This window comes from Phaethon lepturus, unplaced genomic scaffold (genome assembly GCF_000687285.1).
Source record: "Phaethon lepturus isolate BGI_N335 unplaced genomic scaffold, ASM68728v1 scaffold33736, whole genome shotgun sequence".
Lineage (NCBI taxonomy): Eukaryota > Metazoa > Chordata > Aves > Phaethontiformes > Phaethontidae > Phaethon > Phaethon lepturus.
The window spans coordinates 12,919-31,377 of record NW_010547479.1 but is presented as its reverse complement, the minus strand read 5'-3'; the positions used below and the strand labels follow the sequence as shown (position 1 = coordinate 31,377).

The window sequence follows — 18,459 nt, the reverse complement described above, 5'->3', positions numbered from 1 at the left end:
TGTGGGCTATTGAACCCCCCCCCCCCCCCCCTTCTCGGTCAGCCCCGTTAACACTGTAATATGTGAGAGTGGATTGTAGAGACATCTAACATTTTGTTCTATTTGTACTTCATGCTGAGGTCAAACAAACAAAGCAATCATTATGTGTTAGTGTTCTTTTTTAATGAGCACATCAAAATCTACTCAGATCAGCTGCGAAGAGAAGGGAGAAACATGGAACTCTTGAGTAGCCTTGTCTTTTTGAAGTGATTTACGGAAAAATAATAAACTAAAGGGATATGTAAGGACTCTGGTAGGAAATAAATGGCACTGTGTTGTTGACAGAAAGGGTTTTGGCAGAAGGCTTGTCATGACTGTTTCTGTGGCTTAGAAAGGAATTTCCGACAGACTGGACTAACCATTTAAAAATGTTTCTACTTTTAGGAGTTCAAGGCATACAGTGGAGTCTTCCCAGGGAAGATGTCGTCTTTGACAATGAAGACCCGTTGTTCGGACAAACGAGGAAGTTTCTTTAAGGTAAATAGGGATTTATGCAGAATATGGAGAGCATGGTTTTATGTGAAATATGTGCTGCAGAATGTGCAGTGTGGTCTGTGACACGTAGCAAGACTTTCCTGTAAAATAGGAAGCACTTCATTTAACATCTCTTTTTACAGGTGGTATTTGTGGTTAGATTACCATCCAGTTATTTCATGTACATATTGTTTTCCTGTACACTGAATAGAATATTTGGTGTCAAGCAGCTTGTGGCTTTCTTTGCTGCTAATGCTGAGAACATAAGCTTTATTATGCATAGACATAAAATTATTAGATCTTTCATAAACTGAACTTGTATAGCTTAAAGTTGTGGTACAAGTTTGATTTCCATTATTAGATTTAAAATCTGTTTCATTTCCCTGCCTATTTTAAGAAAAATCAACAGGTGCTCCTTGTTTGTGTGTAATCTGAATCACAAAGATACTATATTTGTGTTCTCAATGTATATTTCAGTCCTTTTTTTTTGTTTGGGTGTTTTTGCTTTGCTTGTGGGGTTTTTTGGATTGTTTCTTTTTTAAAATCTAGGTGCCATCTTATCATACAATCATAGAATCTTTGGGTTGGAAGGGACCTTTTAAGGCCATCTAGTCCAACCCCCCTGCAGTGAGCAGGGACATCCCCAACCAGAGCAGGGTGCTCAGAGCCCCGTCCAGCCTGACCTGGGGTGTTTCCAGGGATGGGCATCTATCCCCTCTCTGGGCAACCTGGGACAGGGTTTCACCACCTGCACTGGGAAAATGTCTCCCTTGGATCTAGTCTGAGTCTGCCCTCTTGTAGTTTAAAACAGTTACCCTTGTGCTATCACTACAGGCCCTGCTAAACAGTCTGTCCCCCATCTTTCTTACCAGCCCCCTCTCGGCCCTGGCAGCTGCAGTAAGGTCTTGTTGCGTTAAGAGGCAGAGCAATTTGGCAGAAACTAAACCCCCTTGCTTTCCAGTCGATCCTCAAATATCAGAGGGACTGGGGGCGGCTGAGCTTCGGTTCTGAATGATGCCCAAAGTTAGCGTTAGTAGTCCGGTCGCGCCCAGCACCTTCGTTGGACTATCACGGGTCCGGATGCACTACTAACATCACACGACCTGCTCAGCCGGACGCCTCCTGAACTCACATGGCCGCACTCAAAGGTACGGTCGCATTCAGGGACAACACGCACACGGCTGAGTCAATCAATAGTGCGATTTATTGAAGCAATAACGGTTGGCCGTGTGGGCTGTGAGCGCACATTGCCAGCTCATGCCCAGCTTTTCACCCACCAGGTCCCCCAAGTCCTTCTCCATGGGGCTGCTCTCCATCCCTTCACCCCCAGCCTGTGCTGATTCTGGGGGTTGCCCTGACCCATGTGCAGGACCCTGCACTTGGCTGTGTTGAACCTCATGGGGTTCACACAGACCCATTCCTCGAGCTTGTCCAGGTCCCTCTGGATGGCATCTCGTCCCTCAAGCATGTCAACCGCACCACTCATCTTGGTGTCATCTGCACAGTTGTTGAGGGTGCCCTCGATCCCACTGTCTGTCTATGGCATTGATAAAGGTATTAAAGAGTACTGATTCCAGATTCCACAGACCTTTGAGGGACACCACTCGTCACTGATCTCCATCTGGACGTTGAGCTGTTGACCACTACCCTCTGCATGCAACCATCCAACCAATTCCTCGTCCACCCATCAGATCCATCTCTCTGCAATTTGGAGAGAAGGATGTTGTGGGGGACTGTGTCAAATGCCTTATGGAAGTCCAGATGACATCCGTAGCTTGATGTCCATCTGAGGTGGAAGGAGACGTGGAGACAGGGGGGTGTTGCCAGTGAGGGAGGATGGCAGCCTCCTCTGCTCCCAGCAGGACTGGTGGTGGTGGTGGTGATGGTGGTGGTGGTGGAGTGTGGGCTGGGGAAGGGCCCGGCTGTGGAGCGCTGCAGCCACCTGCTGATCCGGACCCTCCCCAAACCAGGCGAAGGCGGACAAACACCCTTCGCCCCTCTGGCATGGCATTGTTTCTTCCCCAACACACAGCATCTTACACGCGCTGGAGAGGCACATCTCTTTCCCAAGGAGGCTTGCGCAGCATCGATGCGAAAGCTTCGGCATCCGTCCGTGCGCTAAACCGGCTGCCGCAGCGGTTGAATTTGGCGAGTGTGGTGATCACGTAGATCTGAAGGAAATAATGCCCTGGGCCCAGTGTTTAGCGCAGCAAAATTTCACAGCAGCTGCAGATCTGCGTGCTGGCGGCCCAGCCGCCACCCGAGGACAGGTCAGGGGAAGGGGCCGCGTCCCTGGAGAGAGCAGCCGTGTGGTGCCGGCGCAGGGGCAGCCCCTTCTCTGCCTCGCTTCTGTCTCCCCGTAACCGCTTCTGCTTCCCTGCTGCAGGAGCCCCAGTCAGGCAAGGATGCCGGGGCGTTTGGGAAGGGGTGCCTGCCTGCCTTCACTAGCTGGGAGAAACTAAGGGCTGAAAAGTTGGAAGGCTGGGCAGGAGGGCAGCCCCAAGACAGATGAGAGCTGAATCCCACTGCCCTGAGCCCCGGGTTGCTCTGCCCGCCCTGTCCCCTGCTCAGGCGATGAGCTGTTTTCAGCTGTGATTCCATGTATAACATGCTTATTTTTAAACCTTTCCTCCACAGTTTATTTATGACGAAAAAGTTTCCTGGTAAGTATGTCCGGCCGTGAATCCCTTTTCTTTTCATTTTTTCTGGTTATACCACAAAAGCTGCAATGAGTAGGGATCATCGGGAGAGGAGGGGGAAGCTGAAAAGTCCTGCAGGGCGATTCAGGCAGCAGTTTTCTGTCGCGTGGGAAACCTCAGCACAAGGTGGGCTAGAATATCTCGTTTTCTGAGCCAGAGAGAAAAGCCTGGGAGAGCGTCACGCAGGCTTGCCCGCTGCAGCGGCGCGGTCAGTGCCCTCTGCAGCAGCCCGGGCCGTGCCAGGGCTGTCAGCACCTGCGAATGGAAAGGGCCACCCACGCACTCGTAAGTAAGTGTGTTCCAATATTTGGATTTTTAGTAATTTAAAACACAAACACTTCTAAGGCAATATTGAAGAGCGAATGACAGAAAGAAAGAAAGAAGCGGGGGGAGAGGGAAAGGGAGAGGAGGGAGGGAGGGAGGAAGGAAGGAAGGAAGGAAGGAAGGAAGGAAGGAAGGAAGGAAGGAAGGAAGGAAAAGTTAATATCCCTCATGAATGTGCTTAAATGTACTGCAATAGGTATGGTAGGCTAGGAGGGCTTCAAACACTGTTAAAAGTGTGGTTTCGGTTATTTTGCTTTCATGGTTTTGTTTTCAGCACCTCTCAGGGCTTGTAGTGCGACAGCGGTAGCTTTGATTTCGCTCACAGCCAGTATTATTTAGATTACAAGCACTAGAGGGAGTCAGGCTTTTTGGGTTGCATATTTTCTTAAACTTGCTCTCACTGGGGGATTTCTGTTTAATTGCAGAGAAGGATTTCTGAAACACTGAGTTTTGCAATGGCTTGTTTTTCTTTGTTGCGTGTTGTTTTTTTAACTAAAATTGACTCGAGGCGCAACTGTATTTGACTGTGCCCTTCAACTAAAACGCATCAATGCAGATGCCGAGTGTTGAACTGCCAGAAGCAGGGAATGAGATACTGATACAGGTAGTGCAATGTCTCAAGATCCTTAAAAAAAGAAAATGGCCCACGAGTTTTGGTATATGGCAGTCCGATAATGGATGATTTCCACAAGGACTAGCAGTTTGCCATAGGGAACTATGCAGAATAGAGCATTTTGGTCCATGAAGAAGATTACATTAGAATCAAGTTCTAAAAGTCATATTCTGTTTTGTTTTCATACATATTTCATTAGTTTGACACAGAAACAATGGAGAAAAAAAAAACCCCAACACTATCTAATCAGCAGTTGAAACTGCTGCCTGCTGCATTCTCAGTGGTTATGCAGCAGCAGTAGCAGAAGAGCAGCTGCCCCTTGTGCAGGTCGTCTCGGCGTGCTCGGTGTGCTTTAGCGTGCTCGGAAAGCCCAGCGACCTGCTTTACGCCCACGCAGGCAGAGCAGGGCGACTGCTCCCCTCCGTCTGCCGCAGACCCCACAGGTATCGTCCTTGCAGAAGTGTTGGTGTTCCTTGGGCGCACAATTTGTTGACGGAACTCCTTGACTGAACTTCTGGGTTTAGTCACTTGTTCTTAGCTGATGGGTTGATTTGGCCAAGTAATACCAGAGCAGAAGTCAAGAACACAGAGGAGGCATCGCGCATGGGTGTGTGACCCGTTTCTTTTACATAACCCCTTTTCTAGAGGTGTGTTGAGACAGCCCAAAAGACTCAAGCCTTTCCGCAAGTTTGTGGCGTGACGGATGGGGGAATGGCTGAACTCGGGCTGCTGACTGCCGTGCTGACTGCTCTGATGTGTTTTCTGTCGCTCTTGTTTGCAGGTGGGAGTCCTTAGTCTTAGTGCTGATGTATGTCATCTACATCGTTATAATGAAGTAAGTCAAATGCGCCCTCGGCTTGTTTAGGTTGTAAGGCTCCCTGCTCCAGCGCTTTTCCAGAGGTTGCAAGGGTCAGTGAAGAGAGCCGCAGGCTGCGGGCAGGGCTGCCACTGCATCCCCCAGCTTGCACGCCAGCAGCACCTCCGAGAGCAGGGGCTTAAGCACCTTGCCCTGTCGTATACTTCTCTGTAATCTATCCTGGTGAGGCAGGAAGGGGCTGCTTGTCCCCACAGCACAGATCCAAGGATCAGACATCTAAAGGTGGATGATGCTTTATGGATCTCACTCTGTGTGAACTGCCCAAGGCTAATGCAGCAATTCTGTGGCAGAGCAGAGACCCGAATCCGTCTCTGAGTCCCACCAAAGCAGCCTCTTCCGACTTCGCTTTAGCATCCCAACTCGGAAATAAACATGCAGGAGATTCCAGTCTACATTTTATGGATGCAACACTCCACAGCAATTTGTTCTTGCTTGCTTGGAGACCCGTGATGAAACTACAGCACAATCAGCATTGATTTTTCTGAGCATCTGACCTGCGTAACTCCTTTCATGCAAGTTCATGCTAGCAAAGCTAGTCTGTTCTGCTGTTTGGTTCCCCTCCTCCTGTCTTGTTTTTAAAAGCCAGTGGAAAGGAAACCCAGATTTAAACTGGAACATTCAACAAAACCTACCAGCTGCCAAGCACACCAGTGGTCTTGTCTCAACAAGTAAGAGTAGGGATTTGTTTTGAAATGATGAATAGAGTAAATATTGTGAGAGCAATTCTCAGTGAGAACGGCAAAACACTCAGGCTGGGTTGAAGGGAACACAAGTTAGAATTCATCTCCATTCTAATAATTCGAAACTTTTTCTTTAACATGGAGGGTAGCTTCACCCTTGCAACAATTAACAGACCAGCAAAATAGTTCTAATGTCTGAATCTAGAATGATTTTTTTTTTTCCTGAAAGCAATGCTGTAGCGTGAACAGATGTTTCAGATCTGTTTGGCTATGGCAGGGAGGGTTGTCTGCCTGGTTAGGGACCTCGGCCAGGTTCTACCCTTGCCTTTGAGTGTCGTGGCGAGATCCTCAACTGGCGTTCCTGTCAGCTCCTGCCTACTCAAAATAAGAAACAAAGGTATTTCCCCCAAAGTTGAAGTGGAACTTAGCACAAGGTCTGGTGTTGCTGTGGTAGGTCTTCGCAGGTAAAACACCACTCATGCTTAGGTGTGATTATGTGATAAAAAATAAATTTGGATGATGACAGGTAATGCTTATTTGCTATTCAGAATATAGCAATCTATTATTACACATAATAGATAAGCATACATGTCATTCAAGGTTCATGTCTTGTCTTCTGGGTACAGAGAGATTGCACTGTATGCAGTTTAGTTAGGGCTCTGGCATACTGCGGCTAGGTTTCCTTAAAACCGGAGGGGTTTGCTTCCCTCCCCAAGCGGATCACACAGGATGGGAGTCTAGAGAGGAAGAACGTCAAGAAATCCACATAGAAGGAGCAAAGGTACATCTAGAGTTTGTTTCATTTGTGCAGGTACAACTCAACCATACATCACTGCTTTGAAAGGAAGACGAAAAACTCCGCAAATATGGTGAACGGTTTAGCAAATAACACGGAAATGGACGACAACAGCAACTGCGATGCCACAGTGGTATTACTAAAGAAAGGTAACTGTTCCAGTAAGTCACCCTGCTTGCTTGCATCATTCTGACTGTTCACAGGTTTATCCGCTGGTCGTGCGGTGAGGACTGCTTGTGCCTTACCGGCCGTCAAAGCTTTCGCAGCCCCCCTGCCAGGTGGCCCTGGCTCCCCTGTGCCTGGGGGCACAGCATGGTGACCCCAGCCACCGCGTCCTGGCTGCTGGAGGCAGCTCAGGCCTCCTCTGGGTAGTGCTTGCTGCTGGACCGGTGCCTGGCTTGAAAGGATTCCTTCAAGCCTGACTTGCCCAGGGGCTACTAATTTAGACCGTTAGAGCCATGCCACCCTAAGTCCTCCTGTGGGCGCTGTTATTCTGCACTGAAGGTGCCCATTTACATCTAGTACCTCCAGTGAAATTTAACTCCGTTCCAAAGCGACACAAACCGAGCAGGGAAGAAGACCCTACTTATACCAGCATACGCTTCCCCTCGGTGAAGGGAGGGTGGGCACTCTGTCTTGGTCTAAGTAACGTGCTCTTACTGTGCGCGCTATCTCGAACGTGCACAACTTTTCCATGTAAATGATCTTCAAGTGGATTTCACTTTGGCTGAAATCTGCTCCCATTTGATTTCAGTCACGATCACGTATAAAAATGATTGTATTTCCTCAGCTTAAAAAAAATGGACCCACTCCACAGCTCAGCAGCAATAACTCGATGTGTGCATTGCAAGCATGTGCTAAACTGTATTTACAGAGGGTAGTTTTTTATTCTTTGCAACAGACAACAAGCATACGCAGTAACTGCTTGGGATTTATATGCACCTATCCTCAGGAGTAGCACTCCCCCCCCCCCCCCTATCACTGGTTTAACTGGAGAAGGAGCTCTAGCTCGTCTAAAGCAGTCCTGGTCTCTGACTATAGATGGACCGCCCTTTTCTCTTTTCAACAAAAAGCATTAACAAAATAGGTTTTTCTTTTCCTGCAGGCAGTGATCGAACCACGTAGTCTGTATACAGTAAGCAACTGAACATGGAATGTAGGGAGATTTATTTGCTGACATCAAACCCACCGGGTCTGGCGGAGGCCAGCTCCGGCACTGCTGCCCTGCTGCTGCGGGAGGGCTTTTGCGAGACCGCTGCGCTCCGCTTTGGGGAAGCGGCTTTTATGGCAACAGCAGGCTGTAGCCCGGGGCTCTCAACAGCCAAACTGCGCTGGCAAGGTGACTACACTCCGTGCCAGTAAAGCTAGACTGGTAAAACTCAGTAAGCGTAAACTCGGCCCTTAGCCACCTAGGTTTGCCCGGTGGCCTCAGGGTTACGCACAAATGAGGCAGTTCTGGTTGTGGGGTTTGGTTTAAATCTCCCCAGAACGCGTCTTTGCATGACACTGCGCAGCTGCTGGTGATGTTTTGTTTTGGACACTTGCGGTTACCCAGACTGGCCGAGGAAGGAAGACAAAAGGATTGCTTCATTTTCTGGCAGATTGTTCCTGCGCTTGCTTGGCAGCGGGCCGCCGGAGGCCCAGGCGGGCGAGTGGCGCTGCCGCTGCTGTGCGCACCAGCCAGTAGCACGGGGTGGCAAACGGCACCCATCGCGACAGGTTGCCTGAGGCTTTCAGACACTACCGTTTCTTTTCTGCGGCCTTTTCTGAATAGGGGACCAAAAAGGATCAAACGGAAGGATTTCTGTGTTCGGGGCAGTTCCCCCAAGTGCTATGCAGGAAATGCCAGCGTGGAAAAAGTCAGGAGGAAAAGGCGTCTGGCTGGGGTTTTGGGGGTTGTTGTTGGTTGGTTTTTTATATGGATGACTCCACTTATCTACCCCAATCCATGGAAACCTTCTCAGTCAGGAAAAAAAGTGACGCTAAGGCCGAGGAGATGCTGTTCTGTAAGGCTAACAGCAATGGCAATAAGTAGCAATGCCGTGAAACGTTTGCCAGCGTTCAGCACTGATTTTAATAAAGCAAAGCAGAGAGGTGTCGGGGAAGACCTCGGGTCACCCTGCTGCGGAGTCCCAGTCCTGGCCCCGAACTCGCAGCTCGAGGTAGCATCCGGGCACAGAAGGGGTGGGCGCTGGCCCTGCGCCTCCCCAGCGGGACCGGGCACTGGCACTGTGCCCCAGCTGGAGCGCAGCTCGGGTGCCTACCCCTGCGCGCTTGCTCCTTTGCTCCGGCAGCGCGGGTCGCGCCCCACGGACCGGCATGTGCGCTTGCTGCCGGGTCTGATGGCGCTTCACGGCCACGAGCTGTGAGGCCGGGGTGCAGGAACCCGCTTTTCGTTTGCCTCGGTAGCCTGCAGGAGCACGGAGACAAGTTCCTCACCACCGCGTGTGGTTCACGGTGGGCGAGGCCAGTATCCTCACAGAAGTGCAGATCGTAATGGTGGGGTTAGTGCGGCTTCACTGCCCTGGTGGAATAGCTGCTGCGCCGGCGGTGATCTGCCTAACGCAGGCCTAGGATGAACTGTGCAGAGCGGGTGTAATTCTCTGTGACGAGCCTGAGTGGAGATACCATCTTGGCGATTTATTTAACGATGGAAATGTAGGACGTGTACAGATAGAAATTAAGGACATTAATTACCACCATTTTGGATGGTGGTAGCTGAAGGAATGGTTCTTACAAAGGACTCCTGGAACCTGTGGGTTTATTCTTCTAAGAGCTACGTAGGGCAGAGAGAGACACTGCTGGAAGAAGACCTCAGTTTCTCTTTGTTCCTTGGCTGCAGGAAATTTCCACCGTAAAGCATCGGTGATCATGGTGGATGAGCTGCTGTCTGCCTACCCACACCAGCTTTCATTTTCCGAGGCTGGGCTCCGAATCATGATAACCAGCCACTTCCCTCCCAAAACACGTCTCTCCATGGCCAGCCGCATGTTAATCAATGAGGTATATCTTTTATCTTCCCCCACATCCCCTTCTCCTTCTGAATTTGCCTTCTCCTGTAGCAGTGTTTGGGTCCAAATGGAACTTTTGTGGGTTTTTTGGATCCTCGATAGCATTTTCCCAGATTTTATCCTTCTGACGCTGACTTTACTAAATCATCCCACTCTATCTGTCCCTGTGAAGATTTTAGCAGAGGAAGTTTCAAGTCGTTATGTGGTTGTGTGACCTGTAGCTGCTGCTCACAGGAGGTGCCCGCTGCATTGATCTGACATTAATATCGCTTGCACGTATTTGATAATATGGTACTGCACCGAGTCTGCGCTTAGTCTGGCCCTGGTCTTGGAGTACTCCTGTAGTCAATTCCGCAGCCAGTTCTCTTGCAAAAGTTGTATGTGTGAGACTTATTTAGTCATCTGCCAGCAAGCATCGTGTTATACCTGATCAAAATTCATCCCTTTTGCTTTTAAAGCCAAATTTTTAAAGAACTCTGCACATCTCTCTTTCTCTGTTCCTCCCTTTCTCTTTAAAAAATTAAATTTTAAAAAATCTGTCTTTCAGCAAGGATTTGTGCCTGTATTTACAGAGACAAAGGCTGATCAACAGCAGGGCTTACACCAATGGTGAGTCTGAAGTAGCAATCAAAATACCTATCAAGCACGTGGTTGAGAACGGAACAGGCCCCAGCAACTCTGCCGAGCGGGGCGTGAACGGCACGCGGCGGGACGAAGACATGGCTGAGGCTGGGAACGAGACAGAGAATGAGAATGAGGATAACGAGAACAACGAAAACGATGAGGAAGAGGAAGAAGATGATGACGATGATGACCATGAAGGGCCATACACACCTTTTGACATACCCAGTAAGGAGCTCCTGGGTTTGTGTTGTTCCAAAAAGCAAAACTCAGTTTGGGTATGCCAGAAAGCATCACAGATGTGTGTTGAGGTAGAATTGTCTCTGAGCGTTCCCATCAGCCTGCACCTCGCAGCGTAGTTCCTGATCACAGGTAAAAGATGAGAGGAACTGGGAAGCGGCAGGAGCTTCTTAGGATGCAGACTCCTGGGCTTGGACGCACCTCTTCTGCAGCTCATGCCTTGGCCTGGCACTGCTGTTGCAGTCAGCGGGGAGAGGCAGCAATCTCCACGGGGTGGTTCCTGCCCCCAAAATCTGGGTCACCCTTTGGAGACACCCATCTCTCTCTGCTGGCTGCGGAGCAAGCTGAGGGTGGTGGGGCCGCTGGCAAGGTGCCTGAACGCAGGCCAGACGTGTCTGTGTCTAGGCCTTACCTCGGTGGTCAGGTGTAGTGCTAGCGGAGACAAGGCAGTGGTGTGGAGCCGCGTCAAAAGAAAGTCCTGGGCACCTCTGCTTCCTGATACGGCCACAGTGTCTTCTCACTGTCTCTGGAGGGCTTAGAAAGTCGGAACAGCTACGTGACTTGTGAAAAACCACGTGTGCCTCGGGTTGCTGAGCGCTGCGTCTGCAGGTTGGAGATCTCCTTTTTGCCAAGTCCCTCCTACCCCACATGCTGTAGTCCTGGGGTGATCGTAATGTATCCCTGCCCTGCCTGTGGCTCACAATTGCCACAGCTGGCAAGACCTGCTGTGTTGCTGGCAAAGATCTACAAGCCAGAATACCGTAGGGACTGGTCCTGCCCTTTACAGGTGACAGTTTTTGGGAACTCCTGTTCAGATCTCCTCACTCAAACAGCACAGCTGTAGTTCGAGACGGGGAAAAAAAAAAAACACAAGCCTTGAAGAGAGTGGTTTAGATGTCCTGTGGACCATGACACTAGATTCATAGTATGGAAAAGGTTGGCATGGACCTCTGGAGATGACTGGTTCAAGCCCTTGCTCAGAGCAAGTTGCCCAAGACTGCATCCAGTTGAGTTTTGGTTATCTATATAAGGATGGAGATTCCACAGGCTTTTTGGGTACCTGTTCCAGTGCTTGACCACCCTTGTAGTAAGAAAAAAGAGAAAATGCACAGCTTATGGTAACATCTATTACTGCAAGTTAACTCTTGTAATGTCCTTGTGCATTCTGTGAAAGGTCTGGCTCCACCTTTTCTGTTCCCTCCCATTAGGTGGTTGAGGTCGGATCAGGTCTCTTTCTAGAACTTACTTTTTGTGTGGTACCTGTAAGAACTTGACCCAGGGAGGGTCGCAGGTGCGTTCTGACCCATTACTTAAGAAACTCTCAGGGAGGCACTTCATACTCCTTCCGCGTGTCCCTCTGCCCTCCCATCTCTGCCACCACACTGTGATCTTCTGAACAAGGAACGTCTTGTCATTATCTGTTTGCATAGCGGTTAAGCTGAGGTGTCCCTGGCATCTTGCTTGTTAATATTAACAAAATAACAACATTCTGGACTAAAGCAGACTAGAACTGTGATTGTTTCCCTTTTTTGTTTTACAGCTGGCAAGATAGAAATCTTGAAGTGGCTCTTCACCTGGCCATTGAGTTTTGTCCTGTATTTCACAGTGCCCAACTGTAACAAACCCCACTTGGAAAAATGGTTCATGGTTACCTTTGCTTCTTCTACCCTCTGGATTGCAGCTTTCTCCTACATGATGGTGTGGATGGTATGTACCAACTAAAGCGGAAACCACAGCCTGGGAGAGGCAACGAAGTGCTTTTTGTCAGCTTAGAGAAATGTATAAAAATTCTACATACCTGAATTTTTAGATGAGAAACCTTAAGTCTGCTTCCATTTCTATTAGACCTGTCCACACTGAGAGAAGAAAATTAGGGGCTGGTCGCCATGGTCTCTGAACTTGATTCAGGGCCGGAATTTCACCCGGATTCTTGAACGTGGGAAAAAATTACACTTGCACCAGTTTAACACCTTCTCGTTGTGCGGGACAGTGTAAAGAGGCCCTGATGCTAGTAAGAATCTGGCCTCAATAGCGCTCACTGTTCTTAGAGCAAGCAAGCTTGAGAGACAGAGTTGTGAGTGATAACACTTTGAACTCAGCATGGGCAAAAGCAGGACATTCAGCCAAATTCTTGCACAACTACTCTAGCCACCAGGAGCGTAATTCCACCTCATTATCCTAAAGGCAGAAGGGGATAAAAAAAAAGGAAGACGAGGAAATCCAAGCATAGTTGGCCTGTTCACAGGGGAGTTCTGTGCACTGGCTGGGTCACCGAGCCTGCTGGCTTGCTGCAGGCCTCCTTACGTGATACGTATAGGTGAAAAGTGTAAGTTGTCTTCGTTAGGACTACAGTAATAGTGCAGCATGGAATGTGTTTCTTTTGGGGCGGTCTGTACTCTTAAGCAGAATCAGACAATGATGCGGCATTGGCATCAGGGCAGGGTCTAACGAGGGAAGCCTGGCTTTGGGCTGCTGCGCGTGCGACGGAGTGCACAGTCCGTGGTCTGTCTTGGCGTGGGACCTGAAGAGCGTGGGGATACCTTGCTAAAGCACGGGCCACTTCCCTGCTGGGAAGGGAGGGGCAACAAAAAAAAACCTTCACTGCCTTCACAATTCATTCTTGTACTAAATGCAGAAACGAACGCCAGGCTTTTCCCTGCCAACTAATCAAAGCAGTTACAGAAGAGGGGGGGGTTGTTTTGTTTTCAATAACCCATGTTACCCTGAACAGGAAATAGAAAATTACTTGTTTTCTTCTGCTTTTCATCTTTGAGGATGAGGTGTTTTTCAAGAAAAAAAAACTATTCCAGCTTTTCATAGCTGAAATACCAGAGCCCACAGGGTCACTGTGCTGCTTCTAACATATGGTTCACATGCTGCAGTGAGTATGCTGCAGAGAGTTCAGGAGAGCAATTAAATGTTGCTAATAGGAAATGGGCACCATTAGATAAAGGCGTCCAAAATTTAAAGATGTTAATCAATTTGAAGAGCACTAATTTATCATAGACTGTATAGCGAAGGAAAGAGGAAATTAAAGGTATCTCTTCTCTGCCAATAGGAATTGTTTGCAGTCACTTGGGGATATGTCCCTGCATATAGCTTTTTCATAGTATAATGAACTGTGGGGTTGTTTTAGTGTCTGCTTAGCCATTATTTGTATATAATAATGTCTACAAACTTCAGCCAAGATCAGGAGACCGTTACACAGGGTAGCGGGCCACCGTATAGTCTCTTTTCCAGGTTAGTACCAGGAAAACTGTGGATGAACCGTGTAAAGCGGCTAACCAAAGAGGGTACGTAGCAGGTCAGTGCTGTCCTCTGCCAGGTGATGAGTATACCATAAAAGCTTGTCACTGCTGCTCTGTAAAGAAAGTGTGAGTTTGCCCTGAGCAATAAACTCCGTCTCACAGCATCTTGCAGAATTGGGCCCAGCTGGTCTCTGATTTTAGTTCTTGTAAACAGCTTGACAGTTTATTTCCTCTGCTTAGGTGACGATCATTGGCTACACACTGGGAATTCCAGATGTGATCATGGGCATCACTTTCTTGGCAGCTGGAACCAGTGTGCCGGACTGCATGGCGAGCCTTATCGTAGCAAGGCAAGGTAAGTTCATCACAGAGATGTCATACTGCTATGGAAGTGTTTCCTTGTGTCCTCTTGAGGTAGCACAGATGTGTCCTGAATGTGAAAACATACAGAGCCCTTTTCCTGAGGCTGAAATTTAAAAGAAGGACAAAGAAGGAAATTAATTATGTTGCTATTGCAAAGCAGCTAACAGGTTTTTAATGACAGTGTTGAACAAGTTCTGGCACCTGTGTCAACTTCAAGCCTTCCCCAAGAGCCACGACTTTTTTCTTAATTTAAATATCGGAACTGTTTAGAACATGGCATAAGGGTCTTTCAGGTCACTTTCCAGCTTTTCTGCATGGTCATAAGGACTGGAGGATACTACTGTTTTTAAGGAAAACAACTTCTTTTACCCACTTGTGACTCCAGCAACAGGTGTTTTAAGAGAAAAAGGAAGTCAGTACTGCTTTGGGGAGCAAAAACCGTGGCTCTTCATTGAAACAACTGGCTACTTAATGGACTACCCAAAGACCTGATCTAATCAGTCCAGTATAGAAACTCATGTGTCGTGGTTACAGTAAAGCGTCAAAAGCCCTATGGAACATGGCAGGAGAGTGCCAGCAGGGCACAGCCAGTGGCCAGGGTCCCCACAGCAGCGGAGGATTAGTTGAGGGAAGTTCTCAAATGATCCTAGAAGGTGGATTCAGCTCGTTCAACCCTGCTGGCCTTGTATGATGGAGAGGGCAAAGGGGAAAGGGAAGGGATGGGATGAGGGGGATCTCCCTTAACTCTTTGCCTTAATCTGTGGAAATTATTGGGATTAGCTCAGATTAATGTATTTCTGTTTAAAAGTTGAAAGACTTTTCTGAGACATGTCTGATTATACATGGTTTCCATTCCTGCAGGTATGGGGGATATGGCTGTGTCCAACTCCATCGGAAGCAATGTTTTTGATATTTTAATTGGCCTAGGCCTCCCGTGGGCTTTGCAGACCCTAGCAGTGAATTATGGATCATACGTAAGTCCTACATTTGTTCACATAATTCTTTTTTATTTGTTTATTTATTTATTTTAAAAAATAAACCCATCTATTTAGGGGGGAAAAAAAAAAGTCCAAAATTCTGTGGATTGGATTTGAAGAAACAAATAGTTCTGCTCTGTTACGATTTGGGAGAAGTAGCAATTAATTGTCAGTGGACATTCCCCGTCCTTTGGAGGACAAGTACTTCCATTTCCTCCGTAAAGGCAGCAGTCTGTGCTGAAATAAGCTAACTCAGTAGAGTATGCTGTATTTTCAGGCACTTGAATATATTCCAAATAAGGAGAATGATCGTGTTTTTAATAAGCCAGAGCGGATAAACACATAGGTGGAAAGTAGAGGATAGAACAGACCTGTAGGGCTTTCTTTGAGAAAAACTCTAGCGTTACTAAACTGTTAACACACTGGGAAGGTGAAGGAAGCTGTTAAATAACTGGGTATTTCAGAGTGTGACCATCATCAGGAGACACTGCAGAACTTTCCTCCTTAACAAAAACTGCCCAACACCAATGAAACTGTCCTTTACTTCCCAAGTGAAAAAAGAGCCACCCCCCTACTCCCAAAGCTGTCACAAGCTCCCTTCTGAGAAGGGAGAGCAGGAGATGCCACGAAGTCCTAGAGGGAAGTTGCTGTTGCTATTGCTGTTAGCTGGACAGCACTCAGACAGCACTCTAGGACAGAAGGAGGTTTCTAGATTACAGTCACTGAGTGAATGCAAAGTTAAAAGACTGGAGAATCACAGAATTGTTGAGGTTGGCAGGTACCTCTGGAGATCGTCTAGTCCCCAACCCTCTGCTCAAAGCAGGCTCAGCTAGATCAGGATGCTTAGGACATGTCCGGCTGGGTTTTGAATACCTCCAAGTGTGGAGACTGCACAGGCACTCTCAGCCACCTGTTCTGGTGTTTGACCACTCTCACAGTAAAAAAGCATTCTTGTATTTAAAGGGAATTTCTGTGTTTAAAGTTGTATGTCTTGCCTCTTGTCCTTTCAATGGATACCACTCAGAAGTCTGGCTGCACTCCTCTATCCTCTCCCATCAGGTATTTATACACATCAGTACGATCCCCCTGAATGTTCTCTTCTTCAGGCTGAACAGTCCCAGCTCTTTCAACCTCTCTTTGTATGTCAGATGCTGCAGTCTCTTCAGTCATCCTTGTGGACCTTCAGTGGGCTCACCCCAGGAAGCCCACATCTTCCTTGTATTGAGGAGCCCAGAACTGGGCAAAGCACTCGAGATGTGTCTCACCAGTGCTGTCTACTCCGCATAGATCATCTCCCTCTTCCTGCTGGCAACGCTTCTCCTAATACAGTCCAGAATGCTGGTGGTGCTCCATGCCACAAGGGTGCATTGCAGACTTCAGCTTGCTGTCCACCAGGATCAACAGGTCTTTGTCTGCCAAGCTGCTTTCCAGCTGGTCAGCCCCAGCATGTACTGATGCATGGGGTTATTCCTTCCCGGATGCAGGACTTAATTTCCCTTTGTTGATGTTCACGAGTTTCCTGCCTGCGCATTTCTCCAGCCTGTCGGGGTTCCTCTGGATGGCAGCACAACCTTCTGGTGCATCAGTCACCGCTCCCAGTTTTGTATCAGCTGCAAACTTGCTGAGGGTGCCGTCTGCCCCATCATCCAGCTGATTAATAAAGTTGTTAAGTAGCATTGACCCCTGGGGTAAACCACTAGTGACTGGCCTCCAGCTGGACTTTGAGCGCAGTAGTTCAGCCAGAAGTCGACTCCGCTGTACACTTACGTAGTCTGTTCTTCCTCTGTTTTTCTATAAGGATATTTGAGAGACGGTGTCAAAAGCCTTGCTAAAGTCAACATGAACATCTGTTGCTCTCCCCTCATCCCACAAGTCCACCTCATCACTGAAGGCTATCAGGCTGCGTAAACGTGATTTCCTCTTCGTAAATCTATATGCCTACTTGCAATCGCCTTCATGTCCTTCATATGCTTAGAAGTGGTTCCCAGGATTATTTGCTCCATCACCTTCCCAGGGAGCAAGGTCAGGCTGACCAACCTGTAGTTCCTTGGATCTTCCCTCTTCTTGAACATAGGGGTGACAAAAAGAAGCAACGCTCTAAGAATAAAATCCCTTCCTTCAATGAGCAACTTATCTGTAGCTCATCTATATTTTTGCACAAAAGGATGAAAACAAGTAGCTGAACAGAAGCAGCCGGCTTTCATGGAGGATAACAATGTCACGACTGTTTTGCACACCCAAAATGTTCGTTGTACAGTGCGATCACGTGGTTAGAAAAGGCAGTCTTGGAAACAGCCCCGCAATGAGCAAAGAGGGTTTCCTCAGTTTCCACTTGCACTTCCTGGATTTCTCTCCAAATCCTTGGACAATTGGACTTTAAAACAAAACAAGCCCCTCCCTCCACCCCCGCGCCCCCCATTATTAGTGGTTAATTATTTAGGTATTACTGAGTTGCCGGAAGAGGCTAGCGTTGGCTGCGTCAGGCGCAGCCTGGTGACAGCGTGAAGAGCCGCAGGGCGCTGTTTGCTGTGCAGGGCGCCCTGCGGAGGTGCCTGGCGCCAGGGTCGGCAGGGGCAGAAGACGAGGAGCTCCGGCTCCCTGAGGTCCGTGGGGATGAGCCTTGGGCTGCTCGCACCAGCACGGCCTGCTCGCTGCGGGGGGTTATGGGCTCAGGCCGCCCTGCTTGTCCGCTGAATGTGACCGTCAGTCAGGAGCACTAGGTAGTTTCTGAGCCACTAGTCACGATTTAAAGTACTGCTCTTTTGGTGTTTGGCAGGATCCAAATTCGTTTTTGTAACATCTCCTCCAAAAGAGGAACTCCTCAAGGCCGTCGTGATGCCCCTCTCTTGTGTACAGAGCGAAGGGGAGATCCGTAAAAGACGAAAAGAGCGTACTTGATCATGATTACTCTTGTATAGCCATCTAAAACCATGATTGCCTCCCCAGAATGTTTAATATGGGAGGGCTGCGGCAAAGTTAAGCTTTTGCTGAAAGCACAGAGTAAATGCATTTTAATAAACAAGCTGTTAAGGCAGCGGTAGCTTTTGTGGAAGCCAAAAAAGGTAGACTGTGTGACCTGAAAGTTAAGCTTCAATGCAGAAGAGCCTCCTAGAAGCACCCCCCAGCTTTGTTTTTCTGGAAGTCCCACCACTCAGGACATTCTCCAGGGTATGGTATTTCTCTAATACCATACTCGGTAAAATCCCTATGCATCTCTTGTTCCAGGCTGCCTGACTCAGAATCCCCTGTGGCCAGATTTTGCTCCCTGTTAATGCTGGTGTAAAGAGCTCTGGCACGTTACCATGCAGAAGTGGAGAAGAGGATCTGCTCCCCTTTTCTTTCCCTTTGTCTGCCGCTGTGCTGTGGCGTGCGCATGCGTGCGGCAGCGTGGTCGTCTCTGGTTGTGCGCATTCTGAACTTCCGCATCCGCGTGCGGTGAAATGGCTTCAAACGCTAACGAGCCAAGCAACTGCTCCCGACCAGAAGGGGATTTATCG

The 18,459-nt window shown here is 48.4% G+C and overlaps 1 protein-coding gene across 1 annotated transcript in view; it reads left to right on the top strand.

The window, feature by feature from the left end:
* Window positions 1-3,150: 3,150 nt before the first annotated feature.
* The window catches only part of SLC24A3 (solute carrier family 24 (sodium/potassium/calcium exchanger), member 3), a gene marked incomplete at its 5' end in the record, with an annotated part of 25,086 nt that continues 9,777 nt past the window's right edge, over window positions 3,151-18,459 (top strand). The window contains 8 exons of the mRNA XM_010289658.1: window positions 3,151-3,176; window positions 4,931-4,984; window positions 6,518-6,651; window positions 9,345-9,505; window positions 10,086-10,362; window positions 11,915-12,081; window positions 13,863-13,977; window positions 14,847-14,959. Of these exons, the coding sequence (XP_010287960.1) occupies window positions 3,151-3,176; window positions 4,931-4,984; window positions 6,518-6,651; window positions 9,345-9,505; window positions 10,086-10,362; window positions 11,915-12,081; window positions 13,863-13,977; window positions 14,847-14,959 (1,047 nt within the window). The remainder of the gene's footprint in view (window positions 3,177-4,930; window positions 4,985-6,517; window positions 6,652-9,344; window positions 9,506-10,085; window positions 10,363-11,914; window positions 12,082-13,862; window positions 13,978-14,846; window positions 14,960-18,459) is intronic.